At 36.1% G+C, this 26,446-nt stretch overlaps 1 protein-coding gene and 1 pseudogene across 3 annotated transcripts in view; one reads left to right on the forward strand and one right to left on the reverse strand.

The window, feature by feature from the left end:
• Nucleotides 1–26,446, reverse strand: part of Stk3 (serine/threonine kinase 3) — a 319,544-nt gene that overhangs the window by 202,447 nt on the left and 90,651 nt on the right. For 2 of the 3 annotated variants that reach the window (XM_004850156.4, XM_087190670.1), the window contains exons 5-6: nucleotides 20,852–21,016; nucleotides 19,522–19,689 (exon numbers count right to left, since the gene is read on the reverse strand). The exons of the other annotated variant lie outside the window; for it this stretch is intronic. In XM_004850156.4, coding sequence (XP_004850213.1) covers nucleotides 19,522–19,689; nucleotides 20,852–21,016 — 333 coding nt within the window. The remainder of the gene's footprint in view (nucleotides 1–19,521; nucleotides 19,690–20,851; nucleotides 21,017–26,446) is intronic. 3 annotated transcript variants of the gene reach the window in all.
• Nucleotides 4,158–6,335, forward strand: LOC106009839 (zinc finger CCCH domain-containing protein 14 pseudogene; annotated as a pseudogene).

Genomic DNA, 26,446 nt, shown 5'->3' on the forward strand with positions numbered 1-26,446 from the left:
AAGAAAAGGTCTAGAGGAGTAGGGGAAGTGGGAGGGGTAGGGGAAAGGAAAGAAGGCAAAAGAGAAAACATGAGAAAAGGAAAAAAATGGAAACAAAGTCTTTGCAAATAAGGAAAGGTGGAGGGAGTGAAGGGAGGGCAGGGGAAGGGGAAAAAATAAGAACCAAGATACATCATGTAAAGGTATAAGATCCTAATGATGAATGTAACTATTTTATACCTAAAATCTACCAATAAACTTACTGGGAAAAAAGAAAGCAGTAATTCCTTTGGCACTGTGTAGAGTCCTAAGACCTCTATCATCCTACGACATGTCCCAAAACAATGTCAGACAATGACAAACAACTAATTGCTTGCTCCTCTCAAAGTCAGAAGTTCTTAAAAATGGTAAATATTTTTAAATAGGTATCTTCCTCAAAATCTTTTATTTAGTCTCAATGAGACTTGAAAATAACTTCATAAGTATTCCTACAGTATTTAATATATCACACATTATTTCGTTTGATCTTCCCAAACAACACTCTGAAATGGACAGATAAGAACACATTACAGCTAATGCATAGGCAACAAAACTGATTCAAAACTCTACAGTCTCAAATAACAAGTCACATCACTACTCAACAGCAAGAATCTACGCATTCTGGATTTAGAAGAATCTATATTTCCAAAGCCTGTTTCAATGATTCTTGCTCTACAGATTTAAGGTACAAACCATTACTGAGTCACAAAATCAATTTAGTGAATTCATCCACCCACTTTTTAAACAAAAGAATGAAACAAAATAAAAGAATAAAAAACTGTGATAAAATAGAAATCAAGTAGATGACAAGTGTTGTTTCAGGTATATTTTGTTTCAGTTGTGTGTATGTTCATCTGTGTGTATGCAAGCATGTGGATAATATATCACAATATGAAATACATTTCGTACTGTGGACCTCAATTTACAAAAACATGAAATTCTAAAGCTATACTACAAAGCTACAGTGATAAAAACTGCATGGTATTGGCATACACACACACACACACACACACACACACACACAGACTTGAGGATCATTGGAACAGAATATGCAGAAATAACTCCAAGCATACCCAGCTACTTTATCTTTGACAAAGGAGCCAAACACCCTCACTGGAAAAAAAGATAGCCTCTACAATAACTGGTACTGGGAAAACGGGCTTTCCACATGGCAAAAATTAAACCTAGACGCATATCTCTCACTTTACACTAAATTAAAATAAAAATAATATCTAAATATTGAAACAGAAACACTCAATCTGCTAGAAGATAGGATAAAACTCTTAAAGACATAGGTGTAGGCAAAGACTTTATGAACAAAACCCCAATTGCACAGGAAATATTACAAAGAATCAACAAATGAGATTATATCAAATTAAAAAGCTACACAGCAAAGGGAACCACCAACAGAGTGAAGAGACAACCTACAGAATGACAAAAAAATATTGCCAGATACTCCTCAGAGAGAGGATTAATATCTAGAATATATAAAGAACTCAAAAAAATTAGAACCCCCCCTAACTGAAAGGTATTTCTCAGATGACAAAGTACAAACAGCAAATAACATGAAAAAATGTTCAACATCACTGGTCATTTGAGAAATGCAAATTAAAACAACACTGAGATTTCATCTCGCTCCAGAAAGAATGTTTATCATCAAGAAATCAACCAATAACGTGCTGGCGAAGCTGTGGAGGAAAGGAATCCTTCTTCGTTGTTGGTGGGAGTGTAAACTGGTACAACCACTATGAAAAGCAGCATGGAGATTCCTCAAAAAAACTAAAACTAGAGGTTCTATTTAACCCAACTATTCCCCTCCTCGGTACCTTCCCCAAACAAGTTATAGACATCATATTACAGTGATACATGAATACCCATGTTTACAACCACACAATTTACAATAGCTAAATCTCGGAAACATCCATATGCACATCACCAGATGAACAGATAAAAAAGAATGTGGTATTTATATACAATGGAGCACTACTCTCCTATAAAGGACAAACTTGAGACATTTTTTAGGTAAATGGATGCATTCAAAACTATAATCTTCAGTGAAATAATTCAGATACACAAATTTACATATCTCATTGTTTCTCTTGTGCGAGAAACCCAAGATATAAATAAGGAGCAAAACAGAGGATAGATATTGGGAAGTAGGAAGAACTTGTTCAAATGGGAAGGGGAACAAGGCGTGGAGAAGTTTTAGTAAAAGAACTGAAGGAAAAAATGAAAACAGCTTTTGTAAATGGGGAGGGAAAGAAAGGTGGAAGAACGGGGAGGGAATAGTTAAGAAAAGAATTAAGAAATATTATATATCGTTATAAATTCCCCATGATGAATGGGATAATTATGTATGGCAAACACATACTAATAAAATTAAATTTTTTAAAAAACATGAAATGTGGCTGGGGATTTAGTTCAGTGGTTTCGCCGCCTGCTGCACAAGCGCAAGGACCTGAGTTCGATCCCCAGTACCAAAAAAACCCCATGAAATGTGAATGCCATCTTTCAATCATTAATTTAAATTGTTTCCTTTAAACTACCCCACACAAAGAGAGAGAAATACTGCATTTGTCAGTATTCTACATTAAAATATTTTTAAATGGACTGTAGTGTAATTCTCAATTCTTATGCTAAGCAATATTTACTGCCGCCTGCCTTGCAAAGTGCAAGGTCCTGAGTTCAATCTCCAGTACCAAAAAAAAAAAATAGTGGGAATTCCTCTTTCCTGTGTAAGCCTCAGGGGTGACCCCAACAGTCTCAATCAAGAGAAGCTGAGATCTGTTTGTGTTGTTTTCCTTGTTTGTTCATCTCTTGAAGAATAATAACTCTGACTGGACAGAAATATGTTGAACTGTCACTGTATTAAGCCTTAATCCCCAAAGCAAGAGGTGAAATAAATTAAACCCCCATGTATATCAGAACCACACAATAGAACTCTATCTTTTAAATGGAGTGAAAAACTATCTGCCCTGAAAGTAGTACTAAAATTCTCCAATGATCAAATTTGTCCTATTCCTCTAGATCCTTTGCTACCTCTAATCTGAAAGTATCACTAATACAACATAGAATCATCTAAAATATGCAGGAAAAATAATGCAGGGAAGATGAAAGAAGGGGTCAATACGAGTTTAAATTAAAGAAGTAAAGTACAAGGAAAGAAAGCTGAAGGTGAAGGTGGAGAGGGGCAAGCTGTGAGGATACATGAAAAGTGTCTGGGAGAAGAGGAAAATAAAGGAAGATGAGGATGTGTATAAAGCAATCCCCAATTATTCCCAGTGGATGCCTGAAACCATGAATACCAACCCTTATATATACTGTATATTACATTATTTCCTATATACACATACCTATATATAGGAAAGTTTATCTACATTAAGCACATTAAGAGATTTAAAAATATTACAAGGTCCCAAATTTAATCCCCCTTACCAAAATAATAATAATAATAATAAAAAAATAGAATATTGAGGGGTGGGGATTTAGCTCAGTGGTTTTGCTGCCTGCTGCGCAAGCACAAGGACTCGAGTTTGATTCCCAGTACCAAAAAAAAGAAAAAAAGAATATTGACTGTATACTGTAATAAAAGTTATATGAATGTGATCTCCCTTTCAAAGTATCTTATCACATGTACTTATCATTCTTGTGATGATGTGAGATGATACAATGCCTATGTGATGAATTCTGAAATTAATGATGTAGGCATTGTGACATAGAGGTAGGCTACTATGTAAGGTTGGCTGAACACAAGCACTATGACATAGTACCTCACAGTCTGAGGATCAAGACAGCTACCAACTCATTAACAGGTAACACAGACAGTATGGATATGTTGGACAAGGAAAAGGTTCACTATTGTCCAGAACCATGTGAGATTTCATCACACTATTCAGAATGGGGAGTGATTTAAGCCTTATGAATTGTTTATTTCTGGAATTTTCACATTATTATTTTTGGATAGTGGTAGTTGGTGATGGGTAACTGCAACTGCACACACAAAGTGAAACCTCAGATAAGGGGGTACTACTGAAATGACAAAGTAATAATAATCTTATTTACAACCATATGACCCATAAAAGTAGTTACAATGTACAGTCTTATAAACAACATTTATCTACCCCTTTCTCTTTCAACAAATGGAAAGCTAAAGAATTGTAGCATTAGAATGTTAAGTCATCTGAAGTTCCAAGATTACAGAGAATATGTCTGCTCTACTTCACAGTACTTCAAAGCCCTACTGGAACATGAGAAATATGCACTAAATATTTATAGAAGAAAATAAAGGATAAGGGAAAGGAAGCAAGCAATAAGGAAGACAATTCCAGAGTAGCTGTCCTCAAAATGCAAACACGCATACCTTGATGACATTTAGTTTCTCTAATACAAAGTAACCAATGTAGGAAAGCAAATAAACAGTATTCTCCAAGGCCAAATTCCTTACCTCCACATGAGAATATGAATTTCTTCCATTTTAACATTAGTATTGAAATGAAAACATTTTAACATTAATAATTAAATTTTATATTACTGATAACATGAGTATGTTCCACATGGCAGATAAATTTCAAGAGTGATACTTTCATTACTAATGGATTCATTTAAAAAGTTATTAAAACTTCAAATAATTTAAAATGCTGATTTATACATATTAAATATTTACGCAACTTCTTCAGAACGCAACTACAGCATAAAGCAAAGTACACATTCATGATTAAAGAATCCCCTAATGTATTGTATACCTAAAATGTACCAACAGAATTAATTTTAAAAAAGAGAAAAAAAAGTGCGCGCGGTGGGGGTGGAGCGGCGGTGGCCAGGCTGCGGAGCGGAAGCCTGTGGTGGGCTCCAGGTAAGCTAGATGCAGCGCAGTGCGGAACCCGCTGCTTGGTGGGGAGCCTTGGAGATCCGCACCGAGATCAGCCGCAAGATACGGAGTGCTATTAAGGGGAAATTGCAACAATTAGGAGCTTATGTTGATGAAGAACTTCCTGATTACATTATGGTGATGGTGGCCAACAAGAAAAGTCAGGACCAAATGACAGAGGACCTGTCCCTGTTTCTAGGGAACAACACAATTCAATTCACCCTATGGCTTCATGGTCCATTAGATAAACTTCACTCTGTTACAACTGAACCCTCTAGTCTAAAGTCTTTTGATACCAACATCTTTGATAATAATAATGTGCCTTCAAACGAGCAGTTTTAGTTGGGGAGATGAGAGAAGGCATGAAGCTACAGTGCCTCCCCTTGCTATTTCTAGCACTAGAACTGAAAACAAGAGATTCCAGAGTTGCTACAAGTTCACAGGAGCAGAAAACAAATAATATGAGACCTTCTCTTCCACCTTCTAAGCAAGCTAACAAGAATCTGATTTTGAAGGCTATACCTGAAGCTCAAGAATCTGTAACAAAAACAATCAACTATTCTGCAGTCCCACAGAAACGTACACTTACAGTTGCTCCCAGAACTCAAACTTCTCAAGAAGAATGGCTACCAGAAGTGGTCCAGGGGCAAAGCAGGTCCCCCAGAGTTAGCCCCCCTATTAAAGAAGAGGAAAACATAGGAGATATTACAGAAAAAAATCAAGGAACCCAACAGAGGCAGTTGTTATCCCGACTCCAGATTGACCCAGTAATGGCAGAAATGCTGTAGATCAGTCAAGCGATGAGTGAACTGAGTGTGGCACAGAAACCAGAAAAGCTTTTGGAGCACTGCAAGTACTGGCCTGCTTGTAAAAATGGAGACAAGTGTGTGTACCACCATCCCATTTCACCTTGCAAAGCCTTCCCTAATTGTAAATTTGCTGAAAAATGTTTGTTCATCCAAATTGTAAATATGATGCAAAATGCACTAAACCAGATTGTCCCTTCACTCATATCAATGGAAGAATTCCAGTACCGCCTCCAAAACCAGTTACAACACCAGCATCTCCTTCTACCAGTCAGCTCTGCCATTACTTCCCAGCTTGTAAGAAAATGGAATGTCCCTTCTATCATCCAAAACACTGTAGATTTAACACTCAGTGTACCAAACCAGACTGCACATTTTATCATCCTACCATTACTGTACCACCAAGACATGCCTTGAAATGGATTCGACCTCAAACCAGCAAATGATAACCAGTCATACCTGGCAGAAGATCATGCAGTTTGAAGGGTTCTACCTACTGATGAAAGATAATCTACAGAACTTGTCAAATCTTTGAAACTTGGAATACATTGCTTTCATAATATGAAGTTTATTGCCCAACTGAAGTGTCTAATTTTTCAAGTTTGTAAGTTTATTATTGAGTGGTTTTAACATTGGGTATTTTCTTTTGTTGTTTTGTTTTTAGTATGAAAAGACAATTTAAAGGAGTAGCTACATTCTGTTGAAACATCTGAGGTACGTTTGTACCCAGCTGTGTGAGTATCAGCATTTACACAGTAGATGATGGTGCTGCAGTTTAGGGCTGCACCACTGTAGTGAGGCACAATCAGGTTCAACAATGATGCCGCTGCTTTCACTTCTCCCAAAAATGGTATGATGTTTGTAACCTACCTACCATGAGAACAGGAGTGGCTAAAAGTATTGAGGCAGTTTAAAAATAGTTATTCAGGTTCTTTTTAATATTTAGTTTGAAAAGCATGATAATACAAGCATCTCAGTTTGAGTGCTACTTTGGTAAAATTGTTCTTCAGTCCTGTGCCTTCTGTGAAAAGAGTGAGGTGGGCATGCAGGGTAAAAACAGGTGCAATGACAAGTGGAAAAAACATATGAACAATTCCTTAAAATGTTTTCATTTACTATTAACATATACTTTTAAAATTTGGGGGAGAACTACCTTATCACAAAATTACACAAAACTCTTTACAAGTTTATACATAAAACACCAGAAAACAGACTTTAAACTCACAAGATTATAAATATACATATATATTCCCACATTCTGAAAAATAACATTCTCAGAAATAACTGCACAGAAAATATACTAAGTTACTACTGAAGATAATTTTTGGAATGTAAAAACTAGATTTTAGTATATTTTAAATGGCAGAACTATATAATTATAGATCAGATGGGTAAACTGCAGAATAGAATGAAACTTGGCCTACCATATTACATAGTTTTGTGTGTTTTTAAAACTTAAGGCAAGAAGTGTCCCATGCTTTAGAATTAAATACCAACTGATTTCAAAGACTTTAGTAAAGAGTAATGCAAAAGTGATAATAATGACTTAAACATTTTTCAGGACCAAATTAACTGAAAGAGAAAATTCATTGCCTTGCTTAGTTATATACTCAAAGGATAGATAATAAACCCATATCTGTAAGAGTCCATGTTTACAATTATAAAGCCAGCCTTATATTGTGGTAATTGCCGTTCCATTCAAGAATCAGTCATGAACCATTTGGTAAGTTGCACTTGGCTGTGCTGATCCCAAAGTAAAGACTTGAAATACCAAAAGAACAAAGACAGCACACACAGCATAAAGCTACTATGTCACATTAGGCTGAAGTGAAATGGCAGTCCCATCTCTTTCTATGCATACTCCATTGAATTTAAGGTATTATTCATTTCAGTGTTGAGATGTTTTGCATCTCTGCAGAAGAAATTTGTTTTAAATTGTTTAAATTTCGGGCCAGGGATTTAGCTCAGTGGTTCCACCGCCTGCCTTGCAAGCACAAGGTCCTGAGTTCGATCCCTGATACCCCTCCCCCCAAATTGTTTAAATTTCTAGAGATTTTTAAGTATCATTATAAATGGTTTATAGTTGTGTTCCCACAGTTACAATATAAAGACCATACAGTAAGTAAGGAACAAGGGCTTAAGTGGTTAAGTTCACCTTTTTTTAAAACTAGGAAATAATATGCTAAAAATCTGAGTCTGTTGTACTATTTGACATTGGCTGGAAACATGTTTATCTTTCAGTTGCCATGGTTTATTGGTAAGCTAATGCTGACCCTGAAACATTTGATGAAAAAAATGGTCTAAAGTGAACTACCATAAAGGTTCACAAGAAAGGAAGGGAATGAGCATGGTTGGCAATAATGCAGTGAGTGGTACCAGAGTGCATAGTGTGCTTTGGCATGCATTTGTTCACACAAAACCAGTGGGACTTGGAATGCCGAGCAGATACAAACTTTCAATTCTGGAGCTTAGATACTGGACACAAAAATAACTTTCTTCTTAAGGTTAATATATATATAAATATATATATATTTATATATATAAAATCAAATTCTATGTGGTCTATATGTCATGTTTCTTCACCTTGGTTGATGGATAGATAACAAGGTGGTCATACTATGACTAAAGCAACATGACCTTTAGTCATGAAGCTGACCACAGTGTTGATTAAGGCTGACATAAGTTTACCACTATGAAGGATAAACTGCAGGGCAACCAGCTTTATGCTATACATTAAGATTAGAGTTACTACCTACACTATGATGAAACTGAAATTTTTCTGTAGCCAAAGGTTAGCAAACTTGACCCACAGGGAAAATTTAAAACAGGCTGAAATTTGGACTTCCGTAAGAGGGTGGTTCATGGGCATATTTCCCTTTAACTTACTACTATTTTATGAAGGATGCTGAATAGAGATTTAATATTACTGTGTTTTAAAATACAGCTTACTTCAGCAGAATTCATTGATGTGAATAATGATGTGGTATAATCTTATGTTTCAAGCTTTTTGACTCCTTAATTGATCCTACTGACACAGCAGTTCAGCTTTAAAACTGATCTGGTTCAATCACTACCCAGGTTGTGATATAATTCACTTATTGTTTGTTTATAGTATTTCCAAAGCGTTGGCCATGGAAACTGTATTTTAGGAATTGTGATGTGTTTTGTCAAACTAGGCATTTCAGAAACTTGAGGAATTATGCTACAAAGATTAACAATAAAAACTAATAGTGCCAGTAAAAAAAAAAGAATCCCCTACTTGGTAGTCAAGTCATTTACATAAAAAGAGAGAGTAAAAATGATTCTGATTCAAAGAACTCTCAATGAACTGATTACAAAGGAAAAAATCCAAAGGAACTTAGACTGACTACTACAAGTGGGTATGCAGTAAAATGACAAGAGTGGACAATTGGAAGGACAAATGAGCAGAGGTATAAAAGTCAAAGTCTAGAAGACTTACACCAAAAATGAGAAAAGAGACCAATATTAGAGAGAAACCAATAAAAAATGAGACCAGAACTCAACAAAAATAAAAATTGAACAATCTGATTTAAAACTGGAAGGGGCCACAGTGTCCAGGAGCAGAGCTGCCCCCAGGGCAAAGGAGGTGAACCTTCCAGGCCACCATACCACTGCCCCCAGCACCAAGGAAGTGAGCCACACGGGTGCCAGCAGCACACATCCCTAGCCCCGCCACTGAAATGAGAAGACACTTAAGTCTCAAAACCAGACTTTCAGATCACCTAAAGTAACCCCAAAGGAAAATGAGATGGAACAATCATACTCCACCACCTGGACTCCCTCAACTGGAACAAAAGAGGATCTGGAAAAAATGAAATCAGAAATAATTTCTCAGATAACAGCAGAGATTGTGCCAATAGTGCAAGACGTGATTAATAAATCTAGAGAGGACACAGAAAAAAAAATAGAGGAGCTGAGGAACATGATGGAATCCCAACATAGGAAACAAATGGAATCCAAAAACAGATGCAAACAGATTTCCAGGAGATTAAAAACTCCATTGAATGTTTACACAGCAGAATGAGCCAATGTGAGGACAGAATTTCAGGTATGGAAGATAAGATTGCAATTAGTGACCAGGAAAAGAAAAACTGCTTTAAAATAGTAAGGGACCATGAGACATCAATCCAGCAACAGCTAAACAATGCAAAGAAGAGTAAGGTAAGACTGATCAGAGTCAATGAAGAAACAGGAGAGAGTGCAGATGACATAAAAAAAACTGTTCACAGAAGTGATGGCAGAAAACTTCCCACGCAGGGGAAAAGACCTTGACATACAGATAAGTGAGGCATATAGGACTACAACTAGCCTTGATCAAAACAAAATCTACAAATAGGTTTAGTTAATATGATAATATAATAACAGCTAAGATTCCAGAAACTCAACAGAAAAACAAAATTCTACAAGCAGTAAGAGAAAAGAAACAAATCACATACAAAGGAAAACCCATCAGAATCACAGCAGACTTCTCAACACAAACACTCAAGGCAAGGAGAGCTTGCAGTAACAGATTTCAAGCCTTAAAGGAAAACAACCTCCAACCCAGATTGATGTACCCTGCAAAATGATCTTCCAAAATTGATGGAGAAATAAGATAACTTTCATGACAAAGAGAACCTTAGGAACTTCATGAATACCAAACCAGCACTCCAAAAAATTTTAGGCAAAATCCTAGGAAAAGACAATGAGGATCACAACTCCAAGAAGCCCAGCAGAATGAATCCATCAGGCATGACAAGAAATTAAATGCAAAGAGGGAGAATCCAACAAAAAGAAAAAGTCATGACAATGATAAGTCAATACGTATCAGTTATAACAATCAATTTTAATGGTCTCAATTCACCAATCAAAAGACTGGCAGAATAGGTCAAGAAGCAAGATCCAACAATATGCTGCATACAAGAAACACATTTAATTCAAAAAGAAACTCATAGGCTGAAAGTTAAAGGGTAGAAAGCAATACTCCATGTAACATGAACCTGAAAAAAAGCAGGAGTAACTATCCTCTTTGCAGATCAAGTGGATTTGAAACCAACAGTGATTAAGACAAAGAAGTATACTACATCCTTGTAAAGGGAACAATCCAACAGGAAGAGATGACACTCATAAATACATATGCACTGAATACAAGTGTGCTCAAGTATATAAAACAAATACTAACGGATATGAAAAATCAAATGAGCACTAATACAATAGTACTGGGGGACCTCAATACCCCACTGTCACAAAAAGATAGATCAACTACACAAAAAATAAGCAACTAAATACTAGAACTCAATCAAACTCTTGAACAATTGAACTTAACAGATGTTTACAGAGTGTTCCACCCCACAAAATCAGAATACAGCTGCACACAGGTCATTCTCCAAAATAGACCACATACTCACTCAAAGAACAGTTTAAGTAAGTGCAAAGGAACTGAAGTTATCCCCTATATATTATCAGACAACAGTGCGACTTAATTGGAGATCAATAGCAAAAGAATCTGCAAGAATTTCATAAACACATGGAAATTGAACAACACACTTCTGAATAGCCAATGGGTCACAGAGGAAATTAAAGAAGAAATCAGACAGTTCCTACAATTAAATGACAATGCTAATACAAAATATCAGAATCTATGGACACAGTGAAAGCAGTCTTATGAGAAAAATTCATAGCAGTGAATACTCACTCATATTAGGAAAACAGAGCAAGCCCCCCCAAAAAACTGATGTTGAACTTCAAGCTTTTGGAAAAAGAAGAGCAGGACAACCCCAAAGCTCATACAAGGGAGGAAATTATGAATCAGAGCAGAAACCAATGCAATGGAGACTAAGAGAAGGATACAAAAAAACCAATGAAGCCAAGAGTTGGTTCTTCAAAAGAACAAACAAAATTGACAAACCCTTAGCCAACCTTATCAGAAAAAGGAAAGAAAAGGCCCAAATCCATGCAATTAGGAATGAAAAGGATGAAATTACAATGGACCCAGCAGAAATCTAGAGGATCATCAATACCTACTTCGAGAATCTATATGCCAATAAGATGGAAAACCCAGAAGAAATGGACAGATTACTACATAAGTACGAACTAGCAAATTTGAACGAAGAAGACTTAAAAATTCTAAACAACCCAATATCATCATCAGTGAAACTGAAAACATAATTAAAAACTTACCAACTAAGAAAAGCCTGGGTCCTGAGGGCTTCATTGCTGAATTCTACAAGACATTTAGAGAGGAACTACTGCCACTACTGTTTAAGCTCTTCAATGAAATTGAAAGGGAAGCAATACTCCCAAATTCATTCCTGGAAGCAAGTATCACCTTGATCCCGAAAGCAGAGAAAGACCCAACTGAAAAAGAGAACTATAGGCCAATCTCACTAACGAACATAGATACAAAAATCCTTAATAAGATACTGGCAAACGGAATGCAGAAGATCATCAAGAAGCTCATACACCCTGATCAAGTGAGATTCATCCCAGGGATGCAGGGATTTTTCAACATATGCAAATCAACCAATGTAATACACTATATCAATAGAGCCAAGGACAAAAACCATATGATCATCTCAATAGAAGCAGAAAAGGCATTTGACAAAATCCAACACAACATTTATGATAAAAACCCTACAAAAAATTGGAATAGATGGTCTCTACCTCAATCTGATAAAGGCCATCTGTGAAAACCCAACAATCAATATCATATTCAATAGTCAAAAACTGAAATCCTTCACACTAAAATCAGGAAAAAGAAAAGGATGTACACTATCACCACTCCTGTTCAATATAGTTTTGGAAACATTAGCCACAGCAATTAGACAAGAGAAAGAAATAAAAGGAATGAAGATAGGAAATGAAGAAGTCAAATTGTCATTATTTGCAGATGGCATGATACTCTATATAGAAGACCCCAAGAACTCCACCAAAAGTCTTCTAGACTTAATCACCAAATTCAGTAGAGAAGCTGGATACAAGGTCAACACATAAAAATCAATAGCTTCCCTCTACATGAACAACAGACTTACTGAGAGAGCAATAGGGCAATCCATTGCTTTCACAATAGCATCTTAAAAAACTGAAATACCTAGGGATCAACCTAACAAAAGAAATCAAAGATCTGTTCTCTGAAAACTATGGCACTCTGAAAAGAGAGATTGAAGGTGATATCAGGAAATGTAAAAACATCCCTTGCTCCCAGGTAGGAAAGAGCAACATATTGAAAATGGCTATACTTCCAAAACTGCTATATAGATTCAATGCAATCCTAATTGAAATCCCAGCAACATACTTCACGGACCTTGAGAAAACAATTCAAAAATTCATCTGGAACAAGAAGAGACCTAGCACAGCAAAAGCACTTCTAGGTAACAGAGACAGGGCAGGGGGTATCACAATCCCCAACTTGAAACTATACTATAAAGCTACTGTGATAAAAACACCATGGTACTGGCAAAGAAACAGACCTGAGGACCAGTGGAACAGATTAGAAATGCAGAAACAACTCCAGACACACTCAGCCATCTCATCTTCAATAAAGGAGCCATACACCCTCACTGGAGGAAAGATAGCCTCTTTAATAAATGGTGCTGGAAAAACTGGATTTCAACTTGCCAAAGATTAAAACTAGACCTATATCTCTCACCATGCACTAAACTAAAATCAAAATGGATTAAAGATCTAAATATTAAAATAGAAACTCTGAACCAGTTGGAACAGAGGTTAGATAGAACCCTTGAAGACATCGGTGTAAGACAAGATTTTATGAACAAAACCTCAGTTGCCCACGAGCTAGCACAAACAATCAACAAGTGGGATCTCTTCTTATTAAAAGGCTTCTGCACAGCAAGAGAAACCACTAACAGTATGAAGAGACAATTCACAATGTGGGAAAAAATTGTCACCTGCTCTTCCTGAGACAAAGGTCTAGTATCTAGAATCTATAAAGAACTTAAAAAAATCAGACCTCCCAAATTTATAGACCCAATCCAAAAATGGGCATTTGAAATGAACAGACATTTCTCAGACAAAGAAGTAGAAATGGCAAATAAACATATGAAAAAATGTTCAACATCACTAGTCATTCGTAGGATGCAAATGAAAACAACACTGAGATTCCACCTCACACCAGAAAGAATGGCTGCTATCATGAAATCAACCAATAACAAATGCTGGCGGGGCTGTGGGGAAAGAGGAACCCTTCTCCACTGCTGGTGGGAGTGTAGACTGGTGCAAGCACTGTGGAAATCAGTATGGAGATACCTCAAAGAACCAGGACTGGTAGTCCCATTTGACCCAGCTTCTCCCCTGCTGGGTATCTTCCCCTAAGAATTAAAAGAATCATACCACAGTGATATATGTGCACCTATGTTCATAGCAGCACAATTTGTAATAGCTAAAACCTGGAAGCAGCCCAAATGCCCATCAACTGGAGACTGGATAAAGAAAATGTGTTGTTTTTTTTTAATGGAGTACTATTGAGCCATAAAAAATGAGGAATTAGACATTTATAGCTAAATGGATGCACATTGAGGCAATACTCTTAAGTGAAATAAATAGGACACACATGTGTAAATACCAAATAATTTTGCTACTGTGAGAGACTTATTTACATTGTAAAAAAGGACTAAAAGGTATAATAGATAATGTGAAATAGGAAGAAAAGGGGCAAAGGGGATGGGGAAGTGGGAAGGGTAGGGGAAAGGAAAGAAGGGAATGGAATTAATATGAAAAAATGGAAACAAAGTCTTTGTAAATAGGGAAGGATGGAGGGGTTGAAGAGAGGGCAGGGGAAGGGAGAAAAATAAGAACCAAGAGAGATTATGTAAAGATAGAAATTTCCAATGATGAATGTCATTATATTATATACCTAAAATGTACCAATAAAATTAATTTTTTAAAAAAACTGGAAGAGGCCAGAGATGTATGTAGCTCAGTGGTAGAGTGCTGGCCTAGCATGCACAAGGTTCTAAGTTTGAAATCCAGTATGGGAGATGGTGGGGATAGGATGACAACTTTGGATAGACAATTTTCCAAAGAAGATTACACAACTGATCAATAAGCACATGAAAAGACGCTCACCATCACTAGTCATCTGGGAAATGCAATTCAAATCTACAGTAAGATAATCACTTTACACCCATTACAATGGTCATAATCAAAGAAAATAAACAAGTACTGACACAGATGTGGAAAAATTGGAATCCTACAATGATAATGTGAATATGACACTGTACAGTTGCAATAGAAAGTAGTATAGAGGTTTCTCAAAAGTGTAAACATAGAATTACTAGGGGCCAGGAATATAGCTCTTTGGCACGGCGCTTGCCTGGCAAACACAAGGTCCTGAGCTCAATACCCAGTTCCAGAGGAAAAAAAAAATTACTGTAAGATGCAGCAATTCCATTGGAGGTATATATCCAAAAGAATTGACATCAGGATCTCAGAAATGACTATATAGCTATGTTCACAGATCATGATTCACAACAGCCAAAAGGTAGAAGAAACCCAAGTATCCATCAGTGGATGAATGAATAATCAAATTATGGTATATACATACAATGAAATATTATTCAGTCTTTAAAAGGAAGGCATTTCTTATAAATTCTACCACACTGTTGAACCATGAAATCATTAAACCAAGCTTTCAAAAAGCTATACACAAAATATGTACAGTACTGAATGAATCACTTTTAAAGGGGCATTAGAATAGTCAAACTCATAAAGACAGGAAGTAAACAGTGGTTACCAGGTATTGAAGAAAGAGGATATGAAGAGTTATTGTCTAATAGGTACAGTTTCAGTTTTGAGTGATTAAAACATTTCTGGTAGGGCCGGGGATTTAGCTCACTGGTTCTGCCGCCTGCCCTGCAAGTGCAAGGACCCGAGTTCGATCTCCAGTACAAAAAAAAAAAAATTTCTGGTAATTAATACTAGTGATAGTTGCAGGACAATGCAAATGTACTTAATACCAATGAAGTGTACACCTAAAATGGTTACAATGCCAAATTGTATATCATATATTGGTCATTAATCTTACTAGCCATTAATCTCAAATTTTATATATAATTGGAATACAGGAGAGCAGATTATAGGATATGTAGAGGGTTGAACAGTGGCTCCTCAAAAAGATATGTCCTAGTCCTAATCCAGTGGTGGCGAGCCTATGGCACATTTGCCACAGCTGGCTGTTATCCTTGAAAGCTCTAAAAGGTTCACCATCACTGTTCTAATCTATAGAGTTCTAAATGTAACCTTTCTTAGAGGAAAAGAAAATAATCTCTGCAGATATAATTAAGTTAAGGATCTTGAACAAAGGATTATTGGGATGATCCCTAAAACCAATGACAAATGTACTCATAAGAGAAAAGCAGAGAAATTTAAGACAAAGAAAAAGACCCAGATACTCAGAAGAGAATTCAGTGTGAAGACATAGGTAGAGACTGAAATGATACAATTATAATTCAAGGAAATGCTCAGAATTGTCAGTAGCCACTAAAGCCTGGAATAGGCAAAGAATGGATTCTCCTTGGAACCTCTAGAGAGGGAGTACAGCACTGCCAACACCTTAATTTCAGATTTATGTTCTCCTAATCTAAATGAAAATACTTGTTCTCTATGCCATTCCCATCCCTTCTTCCCCATGTTAAATGCCTGCAACATATCTTCCAACAGGGACATGTGATTTGCAATGGAAAAGCTATAATATTGTTTTATTATGCATATAAAGGAAGGACCCCATCTCTGTTTCTACCCTGCATTTAAGAGAGTATTTATTTCACATTATTAAAATGCTATGTTTCTCCAAGAAAGGGGAAGCAAGCTTAAGAGTATAGCAAGATTAAGAAGCTGATTTACTTCCATTTGCCTTTAGTCATTAATTTTAATCTAATAGCTAAATGTAAATTTATGAGCACATTTTCATCCTTCCCGTGTTTAAAAAGCTACATATGTTTTAATATGCATTTCCTCACAGCCTTTTACTAGATAGATAATTATTAGCATCTTCTATAGTGAAGATTGGTTTGGTTTGAAGATCTGGAAGCCATCGCTTTTGGCTAAGATCAAGTGAAGATCTTTAAGCTAGGCAAGCTGTTCTACCACATTCTAACTTTGTCTTGTCTTGTAGAAAGTCATCTAAGGCATCAAATTGTGAAATACACTTTATCTATATTAGGAAAACTAGCATGCTTTGGCTCTATGTGCTGTGTGGTCTTTCGGTTAATTGAATCTTTATCACTTTGTGACAATTTTATAGATTGCTGTTTGTCTCATTAGCCTGTATTACTGCTGAAAACAGTGGCTGAGGAACAAAACATAAAAATTGAAATCTGTTTCTTACCACGTGGAAACGTGGAGGAGTCTTATATCCATAATACACTGCACTCCACAGCTGACCATTGCTAGAAAGCTGATAAATTAAGTTTGAAAGCCACAATTGTATGTCCAATTTCAGCTGAGCCCTCAACAATCTTTTTTTCTTTCTTGGGCAACTCTTTCATTTTCAGTGAACCCCCTCTAATACAAATTACTGCAAACATGGATGAAACAATAAAGATTATTACCTTAATAAATTTCCACCCTTGAATATTCTGTGTGACAAAATGGGAAATATGCATAAACCACATACCAAAGAACAATGATTTTCCTAAAAAAAAAAAAAAAAAAATGGCACAGTTTGATGGAGCTGCAGCTAACCACACTGCAAGTCTTTTTTTCACAGGACACCATTTTTACTTGAAAAACTAATTGACAGAGAAGTGAACCTTATTCAGACTTGGGTATGTGACAGATATTTTCTCAAAAATGAACCAAGTGAAACTTGTCATTTCAAGGAAAACAAAAAAACAGTGCTTGTCAATGATAAAATTTGAGCTGTCAAATGAACATTCAAATTTTGGAAACTTGTATCTGCTACATAATTTTGATAGCTTACTAACACTTGCAGTTCTATACTCATTACGAATACAAGAAAAATTAAATGATGATAATATCAATTGAACAGAAACTTAAAACTATATTGTGTTTGAAAATGCAGAAGGCAATACTTGATAAAATATCCAAAGAGCCCCAAAATCAAGAATGGCCTATATTAGCCAGCCATGATGGCACATGCTTTTGGTCTCAGCACTGGAGAGTGGAGAGACTGAGGCAGAAGAATCACTGTGAGTTCAAGGCCAGCCTAGGCTACATAGCAAGACTTTGTCTCAAAACATCACACACACACAAAAAAAGAATGGCCTATATACCAATTTTGAGGAAAAAGTGAGATCTACTTAGTAAGGTGACTCTTAAACTCTATATAAAAATCTAACTTGTGACTTGAAAGTTTAGTGAAATTTAAAGTGAAAAATGATAGAAAAAATGAACATGGAATCCGAGGAAGTTTTCAATAGACTCAGCATATGTATATTTAACAGAAATACTATCTTCAGGTACATGTTATTACTTCGTATGTATGATTTCTCAAGTGATATTTTAAGATCCTTGCAGAGGCCACATATTACAATTCTTTTCTACCTGATATATCAACCTTTTTTTTGCAAACTAAGCTTTACAAAAGGAGGAAACACAATTGTAATAATGTAAGATCTAGATTAAACCCCAGCTCTGGAACCTAGCAAGGCTTAGGTAACTTCATAAGCTTCACTTCTTTAAATGTAAATACATCTCATTTGAGGATCACCCTACAAATGCCCCAAATAAAAGTATTACAGATAACTAATCATAAAATAAATAAGATTTGTGGTTCAGGAATTTGTATGTTCACCTTGCAATTTTTCATGTTATTTTCAAGTAAAGAATTGATGTGATATTTATTTTGCACTTCAGCAAAAGGAATTCATGTGTATAACAAAGATAGTATATATTTGCATAGAAATGTATTACTCAAAGAACTGGCTCTGTAATGTGTCTCAGTATGGCACACAGATTTTTAAATATTTTAAGTACAGTACTGTGTTACTTATATTATTGAAATTTAATGTATGATAGCATTTTAATATCAGGCATCATGATTCCAATTTATTCATCTTCAGAATATTCTAAAATATTACATCTATTACTTCATACATGTTTCCAGTAACCTTATGATCTTCTACAAGTGAACTCTCTCTTCTCTTTTTTTCTCTTTTCTCTTTATCTCTCTTCCTCCTTCATTTCCATATCCTTGAGGTAACTTCCACCACTAGAGGTCAGTAAATATACAAATATAAATGAACTTATCAATGAGAAATTGAATTCATACACTGCACTAATAAATCTAAGAACCATATCAATATAAACCCTAAAGTGCAGGAAATTAGACTTGAATATGAAGACATATACTTCAAATTCAAAAATAATCCTAGAAAGGGAGTTCATAGAAGCACAGAATGGTGTTCAAAGGAATTTTTCTTCAGTAATGACAAACTAAAGAAATACACCTAATTCCCTCGAAGGCAGATAGCAGTATAAGAAAGCAGGATTTTTTAAATATCAGCCTCAACTAAAAAAGATAATGGAGAGAAAGAAAAACAGAAAAGTACAAAATGCAGTGTGGGTGGGAAAATTGATTTATGAACTCTTTCATCACTGAAGTGCAAATACAACTATATTTTTCTGGAGGAAAAGAGTGATTGCAGAAATAAACACAATCTTCAGTTCTTAAGTCTCACACAGAACAAGGCAGGGGAAAGAAAACCTGACAGTCACAAACCTTTGAAAGATTATTTTACTACTTTTTGTACAGAATCTAAATTCAGATGAATTAAATTTACTTTCATAGACATTACAAAACCATTTAACACTTATAAGGTCAACATTTTTAGCATACTGTAATTTTCTTACCCTCATTGGATGTATATCAGCATAAGGAGGTTTGCCTTCAGCCATTTCTATAGAAGTAATGCCAAGCGACCAGATGTCAGCCACACAGTTATAGCCTATTTCTTGAATTACCTCAGGAGCCATCCAAAATGGAGTTCCTATCACAGTATTGCGTTTTGCCATTGTATCCTGCAATAACATCAAATAGACATAAACATTACTATGAGAACACAAAGCACCAGCATCTGGTTATCTACTCAAAGGCCTGCATTTCAGCTTTTTTTAACATCCACTTAATCTGGCAGTCTGAACCCTTTTCCCCAACTGAACTCTGACTTTCATGCTCTGAGAAAATATCCCACAGGACTGGTCCCATCTATCTTCCTTCTAATCTATGTAAATTCCTGCGGTGGCTATCTTATGTAAAATAAAGTAAAAATTTATTATATATAGTTTCTATTAAATGTTAAAACATGAAAAAAAGATAGAGAAATAGGAAGTAGGGAGAAGTTCTAATAATTCCCCAAATTATATATTTCATGATTTCAAAATTATTTCAATACTGCTAGGTCCTCTTAGTTCAATGAAAAGAAAGTTTTGTGCTATTATCTATTTGTTTCTTTTTTGTAAGAGTCTTTTTTGACTATGACTTGTACTCTAACATTTTGGTCATTCTTTGAAAACTATGGTACACAATGTATTAACTAATGTTATCCTTTAATTTGTTATGAAAGTTTGCTTTATTTTTTTCGTAGAAGAATGTTTTTAAAAAATATTTTCTTTATTAATATCTACTTCTGGGGCCAGGGATTTAGCTCAGCGGTTCTGCCACCTGCCTCGCAAGCATAAGGTCCCAACTTCGATCCCCAGTACAAAAAAAAAACTACTTGTATTACATTGAAATAAAAAAGAACACAAAGGAAATTTGTAGGCTAAAACATATTCTTTAAACTATGTATTTTAAATGCTCAGATATCACAGATTCTATTGGAAACTATTTTCCTAGAACTTCAACTAGTTATAACAGGACATATTTAGGAATTTTAAAGTTTGAAATAACTACAACTCCACAAGTAACATCTCATGTAATTAAAGATAGCATTATACAAATAAAAGCTACAAAAACCAATATACTAAGATAGCTTCCCTTTTATAATATTTAAGCACTCTGACAAGACATATTTTCAATTTTCAATATCCGTTAATTGCAAATAAAATAAATATTTAATTTGGATAAAGTATGGCTCATTCAAAAGAATAATGAAGTTACACATTTCCTTCTATACCCTAAAAACATTATCAAGTTTAGTCAATCAAACTTGAACAAACAAGCCAAAATTAGTCAACTTACTGTTAACTGACCAGCCACTCCAAAATCTGCCAATTTTGCATGTCCTTCTGTATTGAGGAGAATATTTCCAGCTTTTATATCTCTGTGTATTTTTCTCATAAAGTGCAAATATTCTAATCCTTTCAATGTAGATTTTAGAATGGTTGCAATTTCATCTTCTGTTAACTAGAAAGGAATATTTTTTAAATGACTGAAATATGTCATATAAATTATTACCAGAGAACACAAATAAGAAGTACAGGACTTCTTTTTGGGAGGTGGGGGTGGAACCTAGGATTGAATCCACAACCTTCTACCACTGAGGTACATCATTTTTAAAACAGGATCTTGGCTTCCAGGCCGTTGAAACACCCCCTTCCTCAAGGCACAGGATGTGAGCTGCTCCCAGATGTCAGGAGGAGGCTTCCAGGCCACCATACCACCCATTCCACCAGCATGCAGGAGTTGAGCCTCTCCCAGCACCCAGGAGGAGGCTGCCAGGCACCAGCCCCTGCCCCAGCGCACAGGAGGTAAGCCACGTTGGTACCAGAAACAACCTCCACCCCCACCCCTGTCCAAATGAGAAGACACATAAATCTCTAAATCAGACTTCGAGACCACCTAAAGCAACTCCAAAGGGAAACGAGATGTAACACTCTCATACACAACGACGTGGACTCCCTGAACTGGCAACAAAAAAGGATCTGGAAAAACCAAAATCAGAAATAATTTCTCAGATAACATTAGAGATTGTGCCCATAGTACAAGACATGATTAATGAATCTAGACAGGAACTGAGGAACATGATGGAATCCCAACATAGGAAACAAATGGAATCCATAAAACAGATGCAAATAGATTCCCAGGAGATTAAAAACTCCACTGAAAGTCTATGCAGCAGAATGAGCCAATGTGACGACAGAATTACAGATATAGAAGATAAGATTGCAATTAGTGACCAAGAAAAGAAAAACTGCTTCAAAATTGTAAGGGACCATGACAAATCAATCCAGCAGCTGCTAGACAGTACAAAGAAGAATAACACAAGACTTATCGGAGTCAATGAAGAAACGTGAGAGAGTGCCGATGATATAAAAAAAGCTGTTCACGGAAGTGATGGCAGAAAACTTCCCAAGCAGGGGAAAAGAACTTGACATATAGATAAGTGAGGCATATAGGACTACAACTAGCCTTGATCAAAAAAAAATCTACACATAGGCATATAATTGTTAAGATTCCAGAAACCCAACAGAAGAACAAAGTTGTCCAAGCAGTCAGAGGAAAGAAACAAATCACATACAAAGGAAAGCCCATCAGAATCACAGCAGACTTCTCAACACAAACCATCAAGGCAAGAAGAGCTTGGAGTGACATATTCCAAGCCCTAAAAGAAAACAGCCTCCAACCCAGACTGATGTACCCTGCAAAACTATCTTTCAAAACGGATGGAGAAATAAGATACTTTCATGACAAAGAGGACAGTAGAAACTTCATGAATACCAAACCAACACTCCAAAAAATTTTAGACAATATCCCAGGAGAAGACAATGAGGATCACAACCCCAGGAAGCAAAGCAGAATGAATCCATAGGGCATGACAAGAAATTAAATATAAAGGGGGAGAATCCAAAAAAAAGAAAAAGTCATGACAATGATAAGTCAATATGTTTCAGTTATACCCATCAACGTTAATGGTCTCAATTCACCAATCAAAAGAAACAGACTGTTAGAATGGGTCAAGAAGCAAAATCCAACAATATGCTGCATACAAGAAACACACTTAATTCAAAAAGAAACTCATAGGCTGAAAGTTAAAGGGTGGAAAACAATACTGCATGTGACGTGAACCTGAAAAAAAGCAGGAGTAACTATCCTCTTTGCAGATCAAGTGGATTTCAAACCAGCACTAATTAAGAGAGACAAAGAAGGACACTACATCCTTGTAAGGGGAACAATCCAACAGGAAGAGATGACACTCATAAATACATATGCACCAAATACAAGTGTGCCCAAGTACATAAAACAAATACTAATGGATATGAAAAATCAAATAAGCACTAATACAGCAGTACTGGGGGACCTCAATACCCCACTGTCACAAAAAGATAGATCAACTACACAAAAAATAAGCAACTAAATACTAGAACTCAATCAAACTCTTGAACAACTGAACTTAACAGATGTTTACAGAGTGTTCCACCCCACAAAATCAGAATACAGCTGCACACAGGTCATTCTCCAAAATGGACCACATACTCACACATAGAACATGTTTAAGTAAGTGCAAAGGAACTGAACTTATCCCCTGTATATTATCAGACCATAGTGCGACTTAATTGGAGATCAATAGCAAAAGAATCTGCAAGAATTTCATAAACACATGGAAATTGAACAGCACACTTCTGAATAACTAATGAGTCACAGAGAAATTAAAGAAGAAATCAGACAGTTCCTTCAATTAAATGACAATGGCAATACAACATATCGAAATCTATGGGACACAACGAAAGCAGTCTTATGAGGGAAATTTATAGCAGTGAATACACATACTAGGAAAACAGAGCGAGTCCAATTAAACAACCTGATGCTGCACCTCAAGCTTTAAAAAAGAAGAGTAGGACAACCCCAAAGCTCATACAAGGGAGGAAATTGTAAAGATCAGAGCAGAAATCAATTCAATGGAGACAAAGAGAAGGATACAAAAAATTAATGAAGCCAAGAGTTGATTCTTTGAAAGAATAAACAAAATTAACAAACCCTTAGCCAACTTTATCAGAAAAAGGAAAGAAAAGGCCCAAATCCATGCAAATAGGAATGAAAAGGGTGAAATTACAATGGACCCAGCAGAAATCCAGAGGATCATCAATACCTACTTCGAGAACCTACACGCCAATAAGATGGAAAATCCGAAGAAATGGACAGATTACTAGATATGGATGAATTACCAAAGCTGAACAAAGAAAACCTAAAAATTCTAAACCACCCAATATCATCATCAGTGAAACTGAAAACATAATTAAAAACTTACCAACTAAGAAAAGCCTGGGTCCTGAGGGCTTCACTGCTGAATTCTACAAGACATTGAGAGAGGAACTACTGCCACTACTGTTTAAACTCTTCAATGAAATTGAAAGAGAAGCAATACTCCTGAATTCATTCCTGGAAGCAAGCATCACCTTGATTCCCAAAGCAGAGAAAGACCCAACTGAAAAAGAGAACTATAGGGGCCAGGGATTTAGCTCAGTGGTTCTGCCACCTGCCTTGCAAGCGCAAGGACCCGAGTTCAATTCCCGGTACCAAAAAAAAAAAAGAAAAAGAGAACTATAGGTCAATCTCACTAACAAACATAGATGCAAAAATCCTCAATAAGATACTGGCAAATACAATGCACAAGATCATCAAGAAGATCATACACCCTGACCAAGTGGGATTCATCCCAGGGATGCAGGGATGGTTCAATATACGAAAATCAATCAATGTAAAACACTATATCAATAGAGCCAAGGACAAAAACCATATGATCATCTCAATAGAAGCAGAAAAGGCATTTGACAAAATCCAACACAACATTTATGATAAAAACCCTACAAAAAATTGGAATAGATGGTCTCTACCTCAATCTGATAAAAGCCATCTATGAAAAACCAACAGCCAATATCATACTAAATGGTCAAAAACTGAAACCCTTCACACTAAAATCAGGAACAAGACAAGGATGTACACTATCACCACTCCTGTTCAATATAGTTTTGGAAACATTAGCCACGGCAATTAGACAAGACAAAGAAATAAAAAGAATAAAGATAGGAAATGAAGAAGTCAAATTGTTATTATTTCCAGATAACATGATACTCTATATAGCTGACCCAAAGAGCTCCACCAAAAGTCTCCTAGACTTAATCACCAAATTCAGTAGAGAAGCTGGATACAAGGTCAACACACAAAAATCAATAGCTTTCCTCTACACGAACAACAGACTGACTGAGAGAGAATTAGGGCAAACAATTCTTTTCACAATAGCATCCAAAAAACTGAAATACCTAGGAATCAACCTAATGAAAGAAATCAAAGACCTCTTCTCTGAAAAGTATAGCGATCTGAAAAGAGATTGAAGATGATATCAGAAAATGGAAAGACATCCTCTGCTCCTGGGTAGAAAGGAACAACATATTGAAAATGGCCGTATTTCAAAAACTGCTATATAGATTCAGTGCAATCCTAATTGAAATCCCAGCAGCATACTTCACGGACCTTGAGAAAACAATCCAAAAGTTCATCTGGAACAAGAAGAGACCCAGAATAGCAAAAGCACTTCTAGGTAACAGAGACATGGCAGGGGGTATCACAATCCCCAACTTGAAACTATACTACAAAGCTACTGTGATAAAAACACCATGGTACTGGCAAAGAAACAGACCTGAGGACCAGTGGAACAGATTAGAAATGCAAAAACAACTCCAGACACACTCAGCCATCTCATCCTCAATAAAGGAGCCAAACACCCTCATTGGAGGAAAGATAGCCTCTTTAATAAATGGTGCTGGAAAAACTGGGTTTCAACTTGCCAAAGATTAAATCTAGACCTATATCTCTCACCATGCACTAAACTAAAATTGAAATGGATTAAAGATCTAAATATTCAAATAGAAATGCTGAATCACCTGGAACAGAGGTTAGGTAGAACTCCTGAAGACAATGGGGTAGGAAAAGATTTTATGAACAAAACCTCAGTTGCCCGTCAACTAGCACAATCAACAAGTGGAATCTCTTCTTATTAAAAAGTTCTGCACAGCAAGAGAAACCACCAGCAGTGTGAAGAGACAACACACAATGTGGGAAAAAATCTTCACCTGCTGTTCCTCAGACAAAGGTTTACTATCTTGAATCTATAAAGAACTTTAAAAAATCAGACCTCCCAAATGTAAAGACCCAATCTGAAAATGGGCATCTGAAATGAACAGACATTTCTCAGACAAAGAAGTAGAAATAGCAAATAAACATATGAAAAAATGTTCAACTTCACTGGTCATTCAAGAGATGCAAATAAAAACAATGCTGAGATTCCACCTCACTCCAGAAAGAATGGGTGCTATCATGAAATCAACCAATAACAAATGCTGGCACGGGGTGGGGAGAAAGGAACACTTCTCCACTGTTGGTGGGAGTGTAGACTGGTGCAAGCACTGTGGAAATCAGTATGGAGATACCTCAAACAACTAGGACTGGAAGTCCCATTTGACCCCACTATTCAACTGCTGGGAATCTTCCCCAAAGAATTAAAACAATAATACTACAGTGATATACGTGCACCCATGTTCATAGCAGCACAGTTTGTAATAGCTAAAACTTGGAAGCAGCCCAAATGCCCATCAGCTGGAGAGCAGATAAAGAAAATGTGGGTTTTTTATAAAATGGAGTACTACTCAGCCATAAAAAATAAGAAATTAGAGACATTTATAGCTAAATGGATGCACATTGAGGCGATACTCTTCAGTGAAATAAAGAGGACACACATGTGTAAATATCAAATAGTTTCTCTGGTGTTGAGGCAGGAGGATCACATGTTCAAGTTCAGCCTCGGCAACTTGAGCTAAGCAAGACAGAGTCTCAAAAAAA

The sequence above is a fragment of the Heterocephalus glaber genome, unplaced genomic scaffold, assembly GCF_053883595.1.
Source record: "Heterocephalus glaber isolate CG9 unplaced genomic scaffold, H.glaber_assembly_v1.0 deba00001555, whole genome shotgun sequence".
NCBI classification, from domain to species: Eukaryota; Metazoa; Chordata; class Mammalia; order Rodentia; family Bathyergidae; genus Heterocephalus; species Heterocephalus glaber.